The sequence below is a fragment of the Aquarana catesbeiana genome, linkage group LG02, assembly GCF_042186555.1.
Source record: "Aquarana catesbeiana isolate 2022-GZ linkage group LG02, ASM4218655v1, whole genome shotgun sequence".
Classification (NCBI taxonomy): domain Eukaryota; kingdom Metazoa; phylum Chordata; class Amphibia; order Anura; family Ranidae; genus Aquarana; species Aquarana catesbeiana.
This window is the reverse complement of record NC_133325.1, coordinates 670,087,179-670,104,102: the sequence shown is the minus strand read 5'-3', so window position 1 is coordinate 670,104,102 and position 16,924 is coordinate 670,087,179. Positions and strand designations below refer to the sequence as shown.

Here is a 16,924-nt window from a genome sequence, read left to right as displayed (position 1 = left end):
TGGTTGGAGGGAAGCTTCAGAATGGCAAAGATTTTTTTTTACAAATTATGTGAGCAGACTGCAGTTCCTCTTTAATAATCCTGAGGGCCCACCAGATGATCAGAGCACTGCAGTCTGGGGGTCGAGCTGCAAGTACACAGATTAGTAAATGAGAAGGCAGACTTCTAATCAGATTGGGTGCCTGTGAAGGAAAATCCTCCCTTCCAGTGCTGCACAGTATATATTGAATAGATGATGGTTATCGGATTACCCAATAAAACAGTACATGTAACAGAAAAAGCAGAGCCATCCACTTCATATGTCTTAAAATAAGCTTTATATAACATTTGAAAACAAGTACATAACAAGTGAACACAAGCTTGAATAAACAACCAGTCATCCTTGCACTTAAAAAATACAAGTTGTGCAAATTCACAACAACATTAAAAAGTAACATATTTAAAGCAGAGTGAGACTGAAAACAGGAATGGACAGTACTGAGTACACATTTGGTCATAGGAGTAAAATATCTAAATAAAAAAATAAAGCAATAATCCATTAAATACATCTTTACATTTTGGTAGCAACTGTTCAATACAAAACACCTAAAAGTAAAAATGATATGCACATGCATGCAACCAATTTCCATTGTCGCCTCTCCTTTTGTGGTCTGTGTACCTGATGTGAGAACAGGAATGCATGTTGGGTGAATGATAGATGATAAATTTGAGAAGATAAATATGATAGATGATAAAAATTGGTAGATGATAAATGAAATCCTTTCACTGCTTTATCATGCATTTCTCTTCCCTTGCTCTAAACGGCCATAGTAAAAATGTTCCAACTCAACAGGAAGTTAGTAAAATATCCAAATGTAAAGGGAGTTCCCCTCTTAGACAATTGTCCCCAGAGCTAATTTCCCCATTAGAGGAATTCCCCTTACCTCTTATTCTGGGGACAATGCTAACATTTTGAATTTCCCCTCACTTTCTTCCTCAGTGACAATGGTCATTAGTACATATATAGGGATGAATCTCCCCCTATGAACTTGGAAATGCAACAAAACACTTTTCAGCAAAAACATCATATACCAGTTTTCTGGAGCTTTAACCATTTAAAATGGCCTGTGCCAGGTTAAAAATTCCCTACTGCCGTTTTGGTAACTTTATTGACACCTGTGGCAGATTCTGGTAGGTCTTCTTTTACTTGATATACAGAAACAGGCAGAGTATCTGTCCGTTTGCAGCATAGCAGATTGGCATATTTGCCACGGCTATCCCCTCCCTGCCACTGCTTGTTGAGGACACGATCTGTATCACAGCCGACCGCCTCCTAGCGACCTGTGACGCTGCTGTGGGCGGAGCCTTATGGAAATGTCGAGACATCTGTTCCCCATCAGGTCTGCTCTCACCTTGTAATTGAAAGCAGGTAGAGGGCAAATTCTAAAGACAATCTCAGCCCATTGTCAATCACAAGGGGAGCAGACCTGATGGGGAAATGGTGTTTGTAAATCCCCATCAGGCCATTCCCCACCAGGTACAAAATGCCATTGCAACTCTGCTGACAAATGCGGAAGGGAAGAAGCACAGATGCACTCATGGCACTCTGGTCTTAGTACATCTTCACACTTGGTGCATGCCCCAGATTCATGTACATGAACCTGTTGCCCACACTGACATTTGCCATGTGGAGACACGGAATCCTATGAATTCCTCTTATTGTATGTTACCACTCCGTGATTTAGCAGCAAAGTAATTGAAAAAGTAGGTTTGTGGAGCAGCAGCATTGGTCTGCTTAAACCAGAAGAGCAATACAAATTTATACAACAGTGTTGTCCAGTCTTTGGTCAGCTGTGTGCCACCACCTTGACCAGTGCAGTATCAGTGTAACATCTATGTCCCGAGATCCCGTTCCAGTTGTAACCCATATATGCTGAGATTCCCACACAACGATCCTGAAGAAATTAGATAATGATACAATAACCAGGACCAGTAACAGATCCAAAATAAACTGGAAAGATAAAATTTGTCATGATTTTTTAGTTTGATGCAAACAGCTAGAAAGCATGGGTACTAGTTCATAAGAACTATGCTAGTGTAGAGAAAAGCATCGTGAGCACTACAAATATGTTTAATTGAATCAATGAAGTGCAGTCGTGTCCCGTGTCAGGCGTGTGGTTGCTTTGGCTCATAAGGAAGTGTTTGCAGCTATTTATCTTTGCCATCTGCCTACTGCTAAGATCTATTCATCTAAGTCACATAAGTCACATCCTTTTCAAAAGGGGGGACATTGTAACAGAAATTTTAGAAAGCCTTTTTAAATGACAAAGACAGACAAACTATTTATAACCAAAGTTACTAGCATCCACGCATATAAATTCTGCAATGACCCTTGTCCAATACATTTAGTATTAGAAATGCATATGCAAATCCAGGAAGGATATTGCAAGGTAGTATAAAATTAAGAAAAATTAAATATATATGATGCATTTCATATAAAATTCAAATTCTGTACTATATAAAAAGCACATTGTGAAAAAGCAAGAACATTTACGGTATAATTGCTATGTGTAATTTTACATGTATGCATATGTGACATATATATGTGATATATATATATATATTTATTTATTTTGTGCTGCCACATTTCAAACACACAGGTGCAAACAGTCACATATTACCTATTCACAGCTCCATACATCATTTAGTTACATTTTAACACATATTTTACATTCTTTGCTTCCCATTTTTCGATTTTCTGATAGAACAGACATTATGACTTTTTTTTTCTATTATGTCTGGTATGAACAAAATATTTCCAATAGTGTTTCCAATTACAGTGTGGTTTAGATCTCTAAATATAACCTCTATGTTGTCTCTATTTCTGGAGTGGGGAGAGCTGATCTCCTAAGTCAAACATCCTTTATTTAATTTGATGTCTGTGCCCTCCCTGCTTTCAAATACTAGTAAATCAGTGGGAAACCGGCTGCCTTTGTGCCCAACTCCACCATTGCACCATCACAAATTTTAAGAAGAAAGGTTCCTGAAAACAACTCAAATCTGAAGCACTAAATCATCCATTTATTCTTGTTACCTTTATTAAGTAACATTTGTTTTAGCCAATAAATTGCAATACTTAGACGCCAAGCTTTTTACATTAATTGATAGCTAACATAGCACAGTACTACTGACTTTGACTAAATAAGCGTATGTATGTCAGGACTAGGTAGCTCCTCCAGGGTAAGTATTGTAAATAAACAACAGGTCAACGAACTAGAATAGGTTCAGCTCACATTGCAACTTCCCAGCCTGTATGCAACCTTTATGGACTAGACTTAGACAACAATTTTAGAAAAATTTTAATGACTGTCCATCATAAAAATATTTGACAGAACTAATATAACAGTGTAATATAAGTAAAGGCAATTGTTTTAACCACTTCAGCCCCGGAAGAATTTATCCCCTTCCTGACCAGGCCAGTTTTTGCGATACGGCACTGCGTCGCTTCAACTGACATTTGTGCGGTCGTGCAACAGTGTACCCAAACAAAATTGACGTCCTTTTTTCCTCACAAATATAGCTTTCTTTTGGTGGTATTTGATCACCTCTGCGTTTTTAATTTTTTGCGCCATAAACAAAAAGAAGAGCGACAATTTTGAAAAAAACACAATATTTTGTATTTTTTGCTATAATAATTATCCCATAAATTTTGTTTTTTTTAAATTCTTCATCAGTTTAGGCCGATATGTATTCTTCTACATATTTTTGGTAAATAAAAAAAAAATCGCAATAAGCAAATATTGATTGGTTTGCGCAAAAGTTATAGCGTCTACAAAATAGGGGATAGATTTATGGCATTTTTATTATTATTTTTATTTTTTTTCCAAGTAATAGCGGTGATCTGCAATTTTTATCGGGACTGCAACATTGCCACGGACACATCGGACACTTTTTTGGGACCAGTGACATTTATACAGTGATCAGAGCTAAAAATAGCCACTGATTACTGTATAAATGTCATTGGCAGGGAAGGGGTTAACACTAGGGGGTGCTCAAGGGGTTAAATGTGTCCCCTATACATGTTCTAACTGTGAGGGGGAATGTGGCTGATTGGAGGAGGAGAGAGATCGTTGTTCCTACTCAGTAGGAACACACAATCTGTCTCCTCTCTCCTGACAGAATTGGGATTTGTGTGTTTACACACACAGATCCTGGTTCTCGCTCTGTCACGAGCGATTGCCTGGCGGTCATCACGCCTGCGCCTCGGCTCCGGGGACATGCTGTGTGCACATCTGCTATAGCGTCTTAAAGAGCCAACGTATAGCTAGGACGGCTCTCGAAGCAGTGCCATCCTGCCGCAATATAACTGCGGCAGATGGTCGGGAAGCGGTTAAAGTGAAACTACTGCTTTCTGTCATATGCATTTTCACGTAGACTCACAAACCTGCACACTAAGGAAAGATCTTTCCTGCCAGTCTCAAATTATGAAAAAAAAGCTTTTTAAGTACAAAAACCAACACACAAAATATAGAACCATTTCAAAATCCAGTCCCACAAAATGCATGCTGCATTCAATATTGCACGTTATTTACAAAATGGAATGCAAGAAGAAAACAAGACATAAAAACCTGTCAATTATATAGCATCAGCAGTAAATATATTTCCCTTTTAAAGCTAAATATTATTTAATAATTTTAAATCGGAAATATGAAAAAAATTACTTTAAAAAAAAATACAAATTATGAAAATGTAGTTCTGTACCTTGTTTAATTGAGAATGCATAAGTTGGTTAAGTCATATTCTATTATTTGAAATAAACTTCCACAATGTGCTCTCTGGCTTTGGCTACTATTGGTGCCACCCATATAATGTTGAGAATTTGAAATGAATATTCTTTTGACCTTCTCAAATTCTGATTTTGAAAACTATGATTTCATTGCAGGTGGAAAGACACATAGCATAGAATCCTAAAGACAATATATATTTTGTAATGCCTGATGTTCATAAATATAAAACTGACCAAGTTTAACTTTTTTCCACTGGATTTATCATATAGGCCTCCATTCGGTTTTGTTTCATGTTAAAAGGACTAGTCTTCTAGAACAGCTGTTAAAAAAGACCTACTTTATTATCCAGATCCTGCGGTGTTGCAACATAAATTTCAATTCAGTTTTACATCTTGTGATCTTGATACATTTGTCATAGATTTTAAAGAATTACTGGAGAATTTCTATGTATGTGTGTATGTCCTGAAAGAATACATACACTTTATGCATAGGGCACATAAACTGTCAGTTTTCACCCTCCACGGGCTTTATAAATAATTCACCCCTCACATACACACGCACACATTTTACAGGCAGGGTTGCTTTTTAAAAAAATAGGCCCGATTCACAAAGTTTCAACACAAGGATAAGGTTATCTCATCTAGCTTTAAACTAATTATCAAATCTCATTGGATTCTGCTGAAAATAACTTTTTTTTCTTTATTAAAGGATCCTTATCCCTAGGCAGTTGTAAGGAAAATCTCAAAACATTAAAGTATATATTAGAAAAGTAAACCATATCTTGGCATTGTAAACATCCACACTGTGCAGGGTTTAAGGGAAAACCTTCAATCTAAATGTCTTAAACTACCATTCCTAATGCTACTCGTGTTCTAGAAGCTTCAAAAACTGGGGTGCTTTGTTATGTCTTTTCAGTTCGAAGGGCCAAACCATATATTTTAAAAATATTCATAGGCTGAAAAAAAATATCTGTTTTATAAAGAAATAAATAAATTGTAAATGAATGAACGTGTTTTACATAGATTAGCTTGATATGATTTAGAACAGAGAAAGTCAGAAAAACAAAAAAACATAGAAATTCCAAATAAACAGGAGCTATTAATAAAGGTTGAACAAAAATAAATTCAGTCTGCATCTTCTTCAAATCAAATTCCCCCTTATATCACAATCCCCATCAGAATCCTTCCTTACATTATGTTCCCTATCTGAGCCCCCCTTACATCAGTGTCCCAATCAAAGCCCCCTTAAATCAGAGTCCCCCTTTACATCAGAGTCCCCCTTACATCAGAGTCCCCCTTACATCAGTTTCCTCATATCAGAGTCTCCCCTATATCAGAGTTTCCTATTGAAGTCCTCATCAGTGGCCTAGTGGTCCTAACAAACAATGATGGAGATGATGGCAGAGGGAACCTGAGATGGAGACTAGAGGGGGTAGAAGCGGACCTCTACTAACCCGAAGTGTGAGAGAACAGTGGGCCTACACTGAGCATACACCAGTGACTCTAGCTGTGGGCTGGATAAAATCTTGAAATGGGCTACATTTGGCCCACAGGCCATAGTTTTGGGACCCCTGTTCTATATGAACCCCTTTAAGTTCTCTCGCATCACTTGAAAGTTGGGATTAGGGACATTCATGGTGAACGCAAGCACTCATTCCGAAAAGTAGAACTTTTCTGAATTCCATCACAAATTTCTCCATTAATCGTTACAGAAGTTAATTTGAAAGGATGGTGGCAATTAATTGCCATTTTTAATATAAACAAATGAATACAATTTATGATTTCTGAACCAACGGTATTTCTACTTTACTAACATTAGCCCCCTAAGTTACTATATATATCAAATTTAGCAAAGTAAGTAACTAGTGCAACTATTACAAAAATGATTGAAACAACTACATATACAGTAAAAAGCTAAGGAAACCCTTTAATCAGCATCAACACACTTATGCCCTGTACACACGGGCGGACTTTTCGGCAACAAAGGTCTCACAGTCTTTCCGACGGACTTCTGAAGAACTTTCGAATGAATGGACTTGCCTACACATGATCACACCAAAGTCCGACGGATTCATACGTGATGACGTACGACCAGACTAAAATAAGGAAGTTCATAGTCAGTAGCCAATAGTTGCCCTAGCGTCAGTTTTCGTCCGTCAGACTAGCATACAGACGAGCGGATTTTTCGATAGGAACTGGGTCCGGTGGAGTTCCGGCGTAAAGATTTGAAACATGTTCCAAATCTTAAGTCAGTCAGATTTTCGACAGAAACAGTCCGCTGAAGCCCACACACGGTCGGATTGTCTGCCGGACTCGGTCCGTTGGACCAGTCCGGTTGAAAAGTCCGCTCGTGTGTACAGGGCATTAAAGTGTTTTTAGGCATCTGGACAGCCCTTCAAAGTGAAGTATCTTGCATATTCTCAATATATTATTCTCTTATCTTTGGCTAAAACATAAAATAACTCTTCGGTTTAGGTGTCTAACCTACAACTTTGTTTCACATACTCAACTATAAGGAACTTCAGTTACTATAATTTTTAGACAGAACATTCACAGGGTATTTGTGCATCAATTTCCTTGAGGCAAATTTTTTAGCGTTGAAAGAAATTTAAGGTAATAACCATTACAACCAGTCAGATTTTTACTGGACCCGATTTACAAAATTGTGAAGCTTGGTGTAATGCAGTGAACCTGTGCTCACTTCAAACACTGACTGTAGCCAATCAGGTGTGGGGCGGTGTTCATAAACTAACATGAAACATGCTGTTAGAAGAGGAGTGCAGAGTTATAGAGAAATTGTCTCATCAGTATGCTACTTCTCATTTCACAAACCAGTCACAGGGTGGAGGAGAGACACAACCTATAAGCATTATTTAACTGCAGCAGAGAAAGTTTAGGTCTCCTGCCCTGACAGACAGGGTTGTGCTGCGTGACAGAACTGTATAATTCTCAGGACTAGATGGGCAAAAATACAAGTCCTTTGGCATGTAAAACAGCTCCCATTAACACCAATCACCCATAACTTTATGACAACCCACATAATATTGAGTAGGTCCCCTTTTGTAGCCAAACAGCTCTGACCTGTCAAGGCATGGATGCCACTAGACTTCTGAAGGTATGCTGTGGTATTTGGTACCAAGCCTTCAGTAGCAGATCCTTTAAGTCCTGTAAGTTATGGGGTGGGGCCTCCATAGATTGGACTTGTTTCTCCAGCACATCCCACAGATGCTCGATTGGACTGAGATCTGGTGAATTGGTGGCCAATGTCATAGGGAATACTGTGGAGTATTTGGAGTCAACACATCGAACTCATTGTTGTGCTCCTCCAACCATTCTTAAACCATTTTTGAAGTATGGCAAGGCGCATTATCCTGCTGGAGGAGGCCGTTGCCATCAGGCTATACCGTTTCCATGAAGGGGGTGTACTTGGTCAGTAACAGTGTTTAGGTAGGTGGTGTGTGTCAAGTAACATCCACACGAATGTCAGGACCCAAGGTTTCCCAACAGAATATTGCCCAAAGCATCACACTGCCTTAGCCAGCTTGCAAACTTTCCATACTGCATCCTGGTGCCATCTATTCCCTAGGTAAGCGACACGCATCCGACCATCCACATGTGTTAAAAGCAGAAAGAAAACGTGATTTATCGGGCCAGGTCACATTCTTCCGTTGCTTAGTGGTCCAGTTCTAATACCCATGTGCCCATTGTAGGCACTTTTGGCTGAGGACTCGGGTCAGCATGGCCACCCTGACTAGTCTTCAGCTATGCAACCCCATAAACAGACTGCGATAAATAATAAATCAGGTTCTTTGTTTCCCACAGCAAAAATGAATAAGCTACTGAAAAGTAATTAAAAATAGATGGTGGTCTAGCCCTTCTTCTGTGAGTAAAGAGTACATTCCATAGACTCTTAGATAATGATCTCTGTTGATTTTCTATAAATGTAATTTTTATGCTTTTTCTCAATATTTGGACGGGGTACATGGCACAAGCTATTACAACAGATAAGACTGATACTGATGTTTGAAGTACGAAGGTGTATCAGTTTCATTAGCTCACAAAGATCATAATTCAAGAGACATTATCTCACGTCTATGGGTACCTTTACTACAAACCTATGATAAATTCTTCTGCAAATCTACATTTAACATACTACAGGATACAATGCAATGTTATAAAAAAAATGTAAAAAACAGGCAACGCATAAAATAATTCCTCTCTATGAAAGCTTTATCTACTATTATAATACAAGGCACCATGTTTTTAGCTAAGGTGAACCCTTAACCTTTGTAGACATTAGGACCTATTGTAGAGGTATTCTATAAAAGTGGAAATCCCAACAATAATGCATGTGCTGCCATTCCCAAACTAGCAAATGACAAATATCAAACCATAAGAACCTCATTTGATTGGTTCATGTTGGCATTGCATTGACTCCACTGAATGGAATAACCCTTTTTCTGTCTTCATGTGTTTCAAATAAATATATAATCTTTGAAATAGCCTGCATACTGGATCTAATTCTATGTACCAATATTTGTGCACTTATAGATTTATTTGTTATAAACAGTTATACTTGAATATATGAATATATATTAAGCATCAAATATTATGGACTGTAAAAACAGCAGGCAAAAATATTGGACTGTTTAGTGAGTATTATATATATATATATCATATTTAAAGTGCTAGAGTACCCAAGAAGTGAGTTTTTAATTGCAGGTACGGACTAGTGACCTAATTCACCCTCTCTGTTTTCTTGTATCTCTTGGGTACTCCAGCAGAGGGCAGTTCCCAGTGTTGCTCAACATCTGCTACTAGAACAAGAGCATGTTCACGCCTTCTGTTTTATGCTCCACATTAAAAAATAATTTTGTAAACAAGTACAGCAGGTGGGACTCCTCATAATTGTCATAGCAGACCTGGCAGAAATTAGCAGAGTACCTTGCACCTATAAAAAAATGAATAGCAATTTTGAATGTACTGGCCTTTTAAAAAGACTTGCCTAAAATGCAGAACTGTGGCTCTACGTACAGTGAAAAGTTAATTAAACACAAGTCAGGACATTGATGGTACAGTATTTAGTGCCTTAAAGTATAACTAAACCTAAAAATGAAGTGTAATATATTGCAGCTTAACAGTCCTTGGATATGTTGGCTGCATTTGTTTTCCTTTTCAGGTTTTCAGGCTAAGAACATTTTCAGCAAGTACAGAAAACACCTGTTTTTGCCAGAATTGCAATGTCTTTGTCAGTTCCTTTGATCTGAACTAGAAGGCTTAAACAAGTTATAAAGGTGAACAAGGGCAGACATGTTTGAAGTCACAGCTTATGTGACAACCCTGACTCCCTCCACAGATACAGTGAAATGAGTGAACGTTAACAACCAAGGGACAGGAAGTGTGTTATTTGCAGGGATTACCAATAAAGAATAAAAGACAATAAAGCTGGAAAAAATAAAACTAATGCAGCCACTGCATCTAAGGACTGGTAAACTACAATATATTACATTTCTGATTTTGGGTTTGGACACTCTTTAAAGCAAACATATGCTTTGCTCTAAGTCCCAGAACATATAATTACCTTTTCTTGAATCCCCTACTGCTCCGTTTAGCACCAGGAGCTGATTAAAATACATGGCACTTTCAGGTATAAAAGAGCTTGTGATTTACTCCATGTTACAGCTCTGCCACATGGTGAGTTGATTGCCTTTTGTATTCTATGACTAGAACAACCTGTAGCTTACATAGGTCTCTCCTTCACTCATGGAGGTTGAACGGAGTAGTGAGTAAGTGAAAGGAAGGTAAGTATACATTGCTAAGGAGGTCTACATTAAATGTAACCTGTTTCTTTGCCCTAGGGGGCAAAACACAGGTTTACTTTAAAAATGTTTATGGCACTTATTCAATTTTTGCAATTGTATAGTATTTGCCTAGAACTGTATACAGATGCTTCCATTCTTATAACAAAAATGTAGATTTTTCCCTTTTCTCCTATATCTATTTTCAGTAGTAGGTGTAAGAATATACATATGAGCTGCAGCATGGAGCAATTCAATCTTTTAGCCACTTGGCTATAAGTCTGGGCACTGTAAAAAGCCCAAGCTTTCCAAACTGCGCAGCAACACAGACCGATGGGTAGATCAGTGGCATTTGCTGAATAACTTTGTCGCTCCCCGTTCTTCACACCACATTTATGCCCCGGTCATGTCCGTCAAGCTGGATTTTCAGTTTGTGGAGCTCTTCGATTTCTCGGTGGTGGCGCTCAGTTTTGTGCCTCACCAATGTGCGATAAAAGTGAATGGTGAATATGACAAAGATGATACCAACGGGGACCATGATGATGGTGGAGACTAGTGCAGAGTTCCATCCCGCATTTCCACTTGGTTTCTGAGGGGTGGCTGTTTCATTGCGGACTTGGGGAGAGTCGATGGGTAAGAATTTAATCCAGCACAGAAGAACCACCTCAGCCAGAAAGAGGAGAATCCCGAGAGCTGTGGAGAAGCCCCAGGCTAGCTCAATATAGTAATGCATGCGATCATGTGGGGATTCGTTGACAGAGTTCAGGTTGTGGATATTACTCACAGCCTCGACATTGGGAAGGATACATGTGCTGATCAGAAGTGCAAATAAGTGAACAGCCACCAGTACAGTAGTGCAGGCACTAAATGCCACGAGCAATGGCTGAGGGTAGTCATATTTCATCTCTAGTTGGACCTCGACCATTGCCACCTAGAAAAGAACAACACATATAAATTATAATTATAAAGCTTTTAAAGGGCAAAACAACTACAGGTAACAGATATAAAAAGCAAAACCTGCTTTATTTTACCATGAATACTCATATTTTCCTGTTTTATAATAAAAATCTATATATAAATGGGGGTGGGGGGTGGGGGTGTAATGATTTTTCAGAACACACCTCTCAGACAAAACAATATGATACAAACTGGGATGCCCTGACTTAAGTAAATACAGGATAAAGGTTATATACACTGGAGAGAGAGAGAGAGAGAGAGAGAGATCTATATATAGATATATATATGGGTCACAACATGTAAAAATACCAACACTTCATCTATAAGTAAGCTATGCTGCATAGTACAAAAATTTGCTTTACAAATGTGTGTTGCGCTACACTGGTTTCTGCGGTAGACGTGGTGCCAGAACAATGTGGCAATTTATAGATTTTAAAAAGGGGAGCAGAGATATATGGAGATAGATAAAAATTACTTTAATCATACTTTGTATAGGGGTAGGGTTTTTTCATAAAAAGACCTGATGGCCTACGTGTACACATCACTCATATTTCTGTGTCCAAGTACTATGACCTGCATTTCAAATAAAATCAAATGACCTGGATTTCACTCATCATAAAGAGCACATATTGCATGCATGAGTGAAGAGAATAGGACACGGTCCTTAAGGCGGATCCAAGCGGGCCACTCATTGACTTCTATGGGCAGGCGGATGTCAGCGGAGATGTGTCCGCTGACACCTGCCTGCCATCTGATCCGATAAAAAACGCTCAAAACAGACGGATGGCGATATGTTCGCCATCCGTCTAGCGGATCGGATGAAAACGGACAGGCGGTCCATTCTCATCTGATCTCCCCATAGAGAACAGTGGGGCTTTGACAGGTCCATCCCCGCACAGTGAACTTAGATGGACCTGTCATCTGCCCCCCGCTGAGCTAGTGGTGTCCATTTAGCGGATCCGCCCAGTGTGAACGAGGCCTTAGGCCTCTTTTAGTTGAATTGTTTAACTTATACAGGAGGTATGATGAAGTATCATCTATAAAATGCAGTTGTTGACAGTTAACGGATTAGTAGGTACAAAGATACACCCTAGATAAAATGATAATGTTACAGAGTCCCATTGAAGAGTGCTATATTGACCCTATCCTCAAACTCCAATGGAAGATGACATTAGACCAAATGAGGCACTCAGCTAAAAATAAAATAACTAATTTTCCTGTCTGAAAGAATGAGAACCTTTTATACAAATCTGTGCTTTGTGGAACTATAGGCAAAAATTAGTGAAATGTTTTACCTGTCAAAACATTTGTAATTCTGTTCATCCATTCTAGTGAATCACACACACCTATGTCCAACTGCACAGCCAGGCAGATGACTACCTATTCCCCAATTCAACATTGCTTCTTCTATGGTCGGCTCTCTGCCTTCAGATTACTTAAATTAGAGGTCCTATCAAAGCTTAAACCTGCTCCCACCCCCATTCTAAGCCCTATACTAACTACCCTGTAGAGGAAAGATGTCTATACTTACCTATTCTGACGTCGCTCCTGTTCGGTCACATGATCCACTCCCAGTGCCGCCTTTATTGTAGAGGAGGGACAGCCGACAATGGATGCCCCCCATAGTAAGCCTATAGATGACAACACTACATAGGCATTCCAGCTGTTGCCGGTGATCTCTCTTCACTGAAGCCGGTCACCGAGGAGATAGTGTGACTGGACTGGAGTGCACAGAGAATAACTAAGTATACACAGCTCTTCTCTACAGGGTAATTAATATAGGGCTTAGAATGGGGTGGGAGCAGATTTAAGCTTAGACCGTTTTTGACTGGATTTATACTTAAATAGATAATGACTCAGCATCATTACCTCTGTCCAATAAGCGGACAGGTGGCACAGAAACATGTTAACACGTGGTAGCATGCTACTGTGCGTTGTGATGTGCTATAATGCAGGTGCATTGCCTTTAGTGTGTTGAGTTTCTATCCTATTAAAGGTACCAAAAAGTAATGACACACATAATGTACGTGGCTGTGTGTGTGTGCACTGTGTGACACATACTCAATGCAAAGCATAGGTGCCCAACCAGAAAACAAGTCCCCTTTCTAACTGTGAAGTGTGGCATGGGTATGTGAAATGCAAGATAAACTGAATTTCACATCATTTGGTTGGTGTGCATAGGTCATTCGGCCTTTAAAAATGAATGACCCCCTGCTCTCCCCTCTTTATTGCACTGTTTAGCTACTTACAGCAACCACATTTCTGATGTCAAATGTTGAAAAAAAAACAGCAGAGTGTTATTTGTATGTGCACTTTCATAGTAACTACACTTAGCACACTCACGGCAGGTACACACAAACTGACAAATAAAAGGTGTAGAAATTGCGCCAACTCAAAAATATGTGTAGTGACGCAGCCAACACAACAAACTGACTGTTGTAGGTGTATAGAGGTGATAATAGAGTGTGGCGCTAACAGGTGACAGAGTGCGTGTTATTGGTCAAATAACAGTGATATTTAAAAAGGAGGTATCACATCCTGAAGTGTATACCTATTGTGTTAGTGATAAATATTATGGAAAGATAAACTATCTATATAAAGCACCATCAAAAAATAAAACCACAAAAATAAATAAAATACGGAAGCTCTAAAGAACAATAAAAAGTGGGTATACAAAAATACGTGTAGGTGATGAATGGTATATCCTGAACCTATGTATCAATTAAGTATAAATAGTGTATATAGGATAACACATTCTAGAGTGACACAAAAAATACAATGTAATAAATATACAAAATATCAAAGTGTACTGTGTGTATGACTTAGCACAAATGCTTGCAATTAATCCCATGACAGTCTAAAAACAAGCAGTCTTTATGTAGGGTAAATAAGAGCCGTTTGAAAGGATCCTTAATTGGAGATGGATTATTCACTCATTACGATGGTATCAACCCAAAGGGATAAGCAAAAAAATGCCCTTACCAGACAAGGTGGACTCACAGGCCCTTGGCGGTGAGTCAAACGAGCTTGTACCGTCAAGCGGTATGGTACGGCAATCCGTGTGGTGGTCTTGTGCAGAGTCTCGTCAGATGTTGTCAGATGGTATATCTCTGGAAGTGCCAAACCAGGATCCGGTGCCCCCAATATTCCGCTGCGGTCATCAGGCAATCGCTTCCTCAGCGACCCATCACATAGACAAGCAAACAAAGGGAAAAAAAGACTTCCACAGAATAGGGTTCTTATGGTTATACCCTACCATCACACACTGCGCTGAATTTTATATTGTTTTTGTCGGTTTTGAGCCAAGTTTTTACCGCCCATTTTTTAAAAATCTTTGGAAAATAATTTTGATACCAATAAAACGCTATAACGTTTTCTAAAAAAAGGATTCACACACTATGTGGAAGTCTTTTTTTCCCTTTGTTTGCTTGTCTATGTGATGGGTCGCTGAGGAAGCGATTGCCTGATGACCGCAGCGGAATTTTTTGGGGGCACCGGATCCTGGTTTGGCACTTCCAGAGATATACCATCTGACAACATCTGACGAGACTCTGCACAAGACCACCACACGGATTGCCGTACCATACCGCTTGACGGTACAAGCTCGTTTGACTCACCGCCAAGGGCCTGTGAGTCCACCTTGTCTGGTAAGGGCATTTTTTTGCTTATCCCTTTGGGTTGATACCATCGTAATGAGTGAATAATCCATCTCCAATTAAGGATCCTTTCAAACGGCTCTTATTTACCCTACATAAAGACTGCAGACTGCTTGTTTTTAGACTGTCATGGGATTAATTGCAAGCACCCCAATTACTTATTAATGGATTTCCAGTATTCATATATACTCACTTCTCTATGGACTTATGTGCCCATATCCTGGCTTTGCCCTGATGAACACAATTTGTGCTAAGTCATACACACAGTACACTTTGATATTTTTTAGATTTATTACATTGTATTTTTTGTGTCACTCTAGAATGTGTTATCCTATATACACTATTTATACTTAATTGATACATAGGTTCAGGATATACCATTCATCACCTACACGTATTTTTGTATACCCACTTTTTATTGTTTTTTAGAGCTTCCGTATTTTATTTATTTTTGTGGTTTTATTTTTTGATGGTGCTTTATATAGATAATCTTTCCATAATATTTATCACTAACACAATAGGTATACACTTCAGGATGTGATACCTCCTTTTTAAATATCACTGTTATTTGACCAATAACATGCACTCTGTCACCTGTTAGCGCCACACTCTATTATCACCTCTACACACGAACTGACATCGGCTTCCATTGAACCGGCCAACATTCGGCCAGTGTGTACAGCAGCCTGTTCCACAGAAGCCAACTTTTTTTTTTTTTTTGGACCTGACCTGCAAAGTAAAGGCATAATGTGCTAGTATGCATTGCATACTAGCACATTATGTGAAACTTAACCGCAAGCGAAGCCCTCGTTGTCACCGCTGGAGGCCGCAACCATCTTCACCCGGCTTCCTTCTGGGTCCGTGGACTCTGGCTGTGTGACTGGGCGGAGCCGCGTGGGAGCCACCGGTCACAGCACAGGGCTCTGAATAAACGGCACCGGTGGCTGTTCCTTCAGAGCGCATGTGCCGATGATGTCATCGGCTGCATATGCAGTAAATATTGTAACAGACTCAACCATGACAGAGGCTCTTGGAGGGGACTGAATGCTAGCCTCTTGCCTTCTGACTATGGGCCCTGGTTTGTTAAGGGAAACCTTTGTTTCAGCTCTCCATGCCCTCTTATGTCTAAGTCACCCTATGTCTATTAGGGACACAGGGTAACCAAGCAAATGGGACAATATTTATCCACAATATCTCCCAGGAAATATACAAAAGACTATTCCTAGTTTATTTGATTCTGAACTATACATGTTAATTGAAAGAGCTGATCACATTGGCCTCTGTACAATATAGGAGACGGATAGTCTGCTACTGGTGGTCTCCCCTGCTAGTGAAGGTGTCCTGTGTTTATACTTATAATGTGCATTGTAGTTTGTGAGCTAGGAGACGACAAGTCTGACCTGGAAGGTCAGAGCTCTGAGTCACTTAGGCTGGTTCAATGACTAGTTAATTAGTGCATGTTAATTTATGTTTCTGGTTACATTTTGTATTGTTAGGGTAATATGAGCAGAAGGGAGAACCTCCTTCTCAAGTGTATAAAAGCCTGTATTCTTGTTCAAATAAAGAGTTCCAGCTTTGCAGCCAAACGAGTCCTGCCTAATTCTTGGTTGTAATATGCAGCTATAATATCTAATATCTAAATTCAGACTGGAGGAAGCGGTATATGACGGAAGCACTCAAGCGGAGTGTGGGACGTTCCATAACAAATATCTCCTAAACCGTGTATGTTTAGGAGATATTTACAGCACC

General features: G+C 39.3%; 1 protein-coding gene across 2 annotated transcripts in view; it reads right to left on the bottom strand.

Annotated features, from left to right (window-relative positions):
* Positions 1 to 293: 293 nt before the first annotated feature.
* The window catches only part of ORAI2 (ORAI calcium release-activated calcium modulator 2), a 92,403-nt gene continuing 75,772 nt past the window's right edge, over positions 294 to 16,924 (bottom strand). For both annotated transcript variants that reach the window (XM_073616666.1, XM_073616667.1), the window contains one exon: positions 294 to 11,493. In XM_073616666.1, the coding sequence (XP_073472767.1) occupies positions 10,945 to 11,493 (549 nt within the window). In that variant the 3' untranslated portion in view covers positions 294 to 10,944. The remainder of the gene's footprint in view (positions 11,494 to 16,924) is intronic.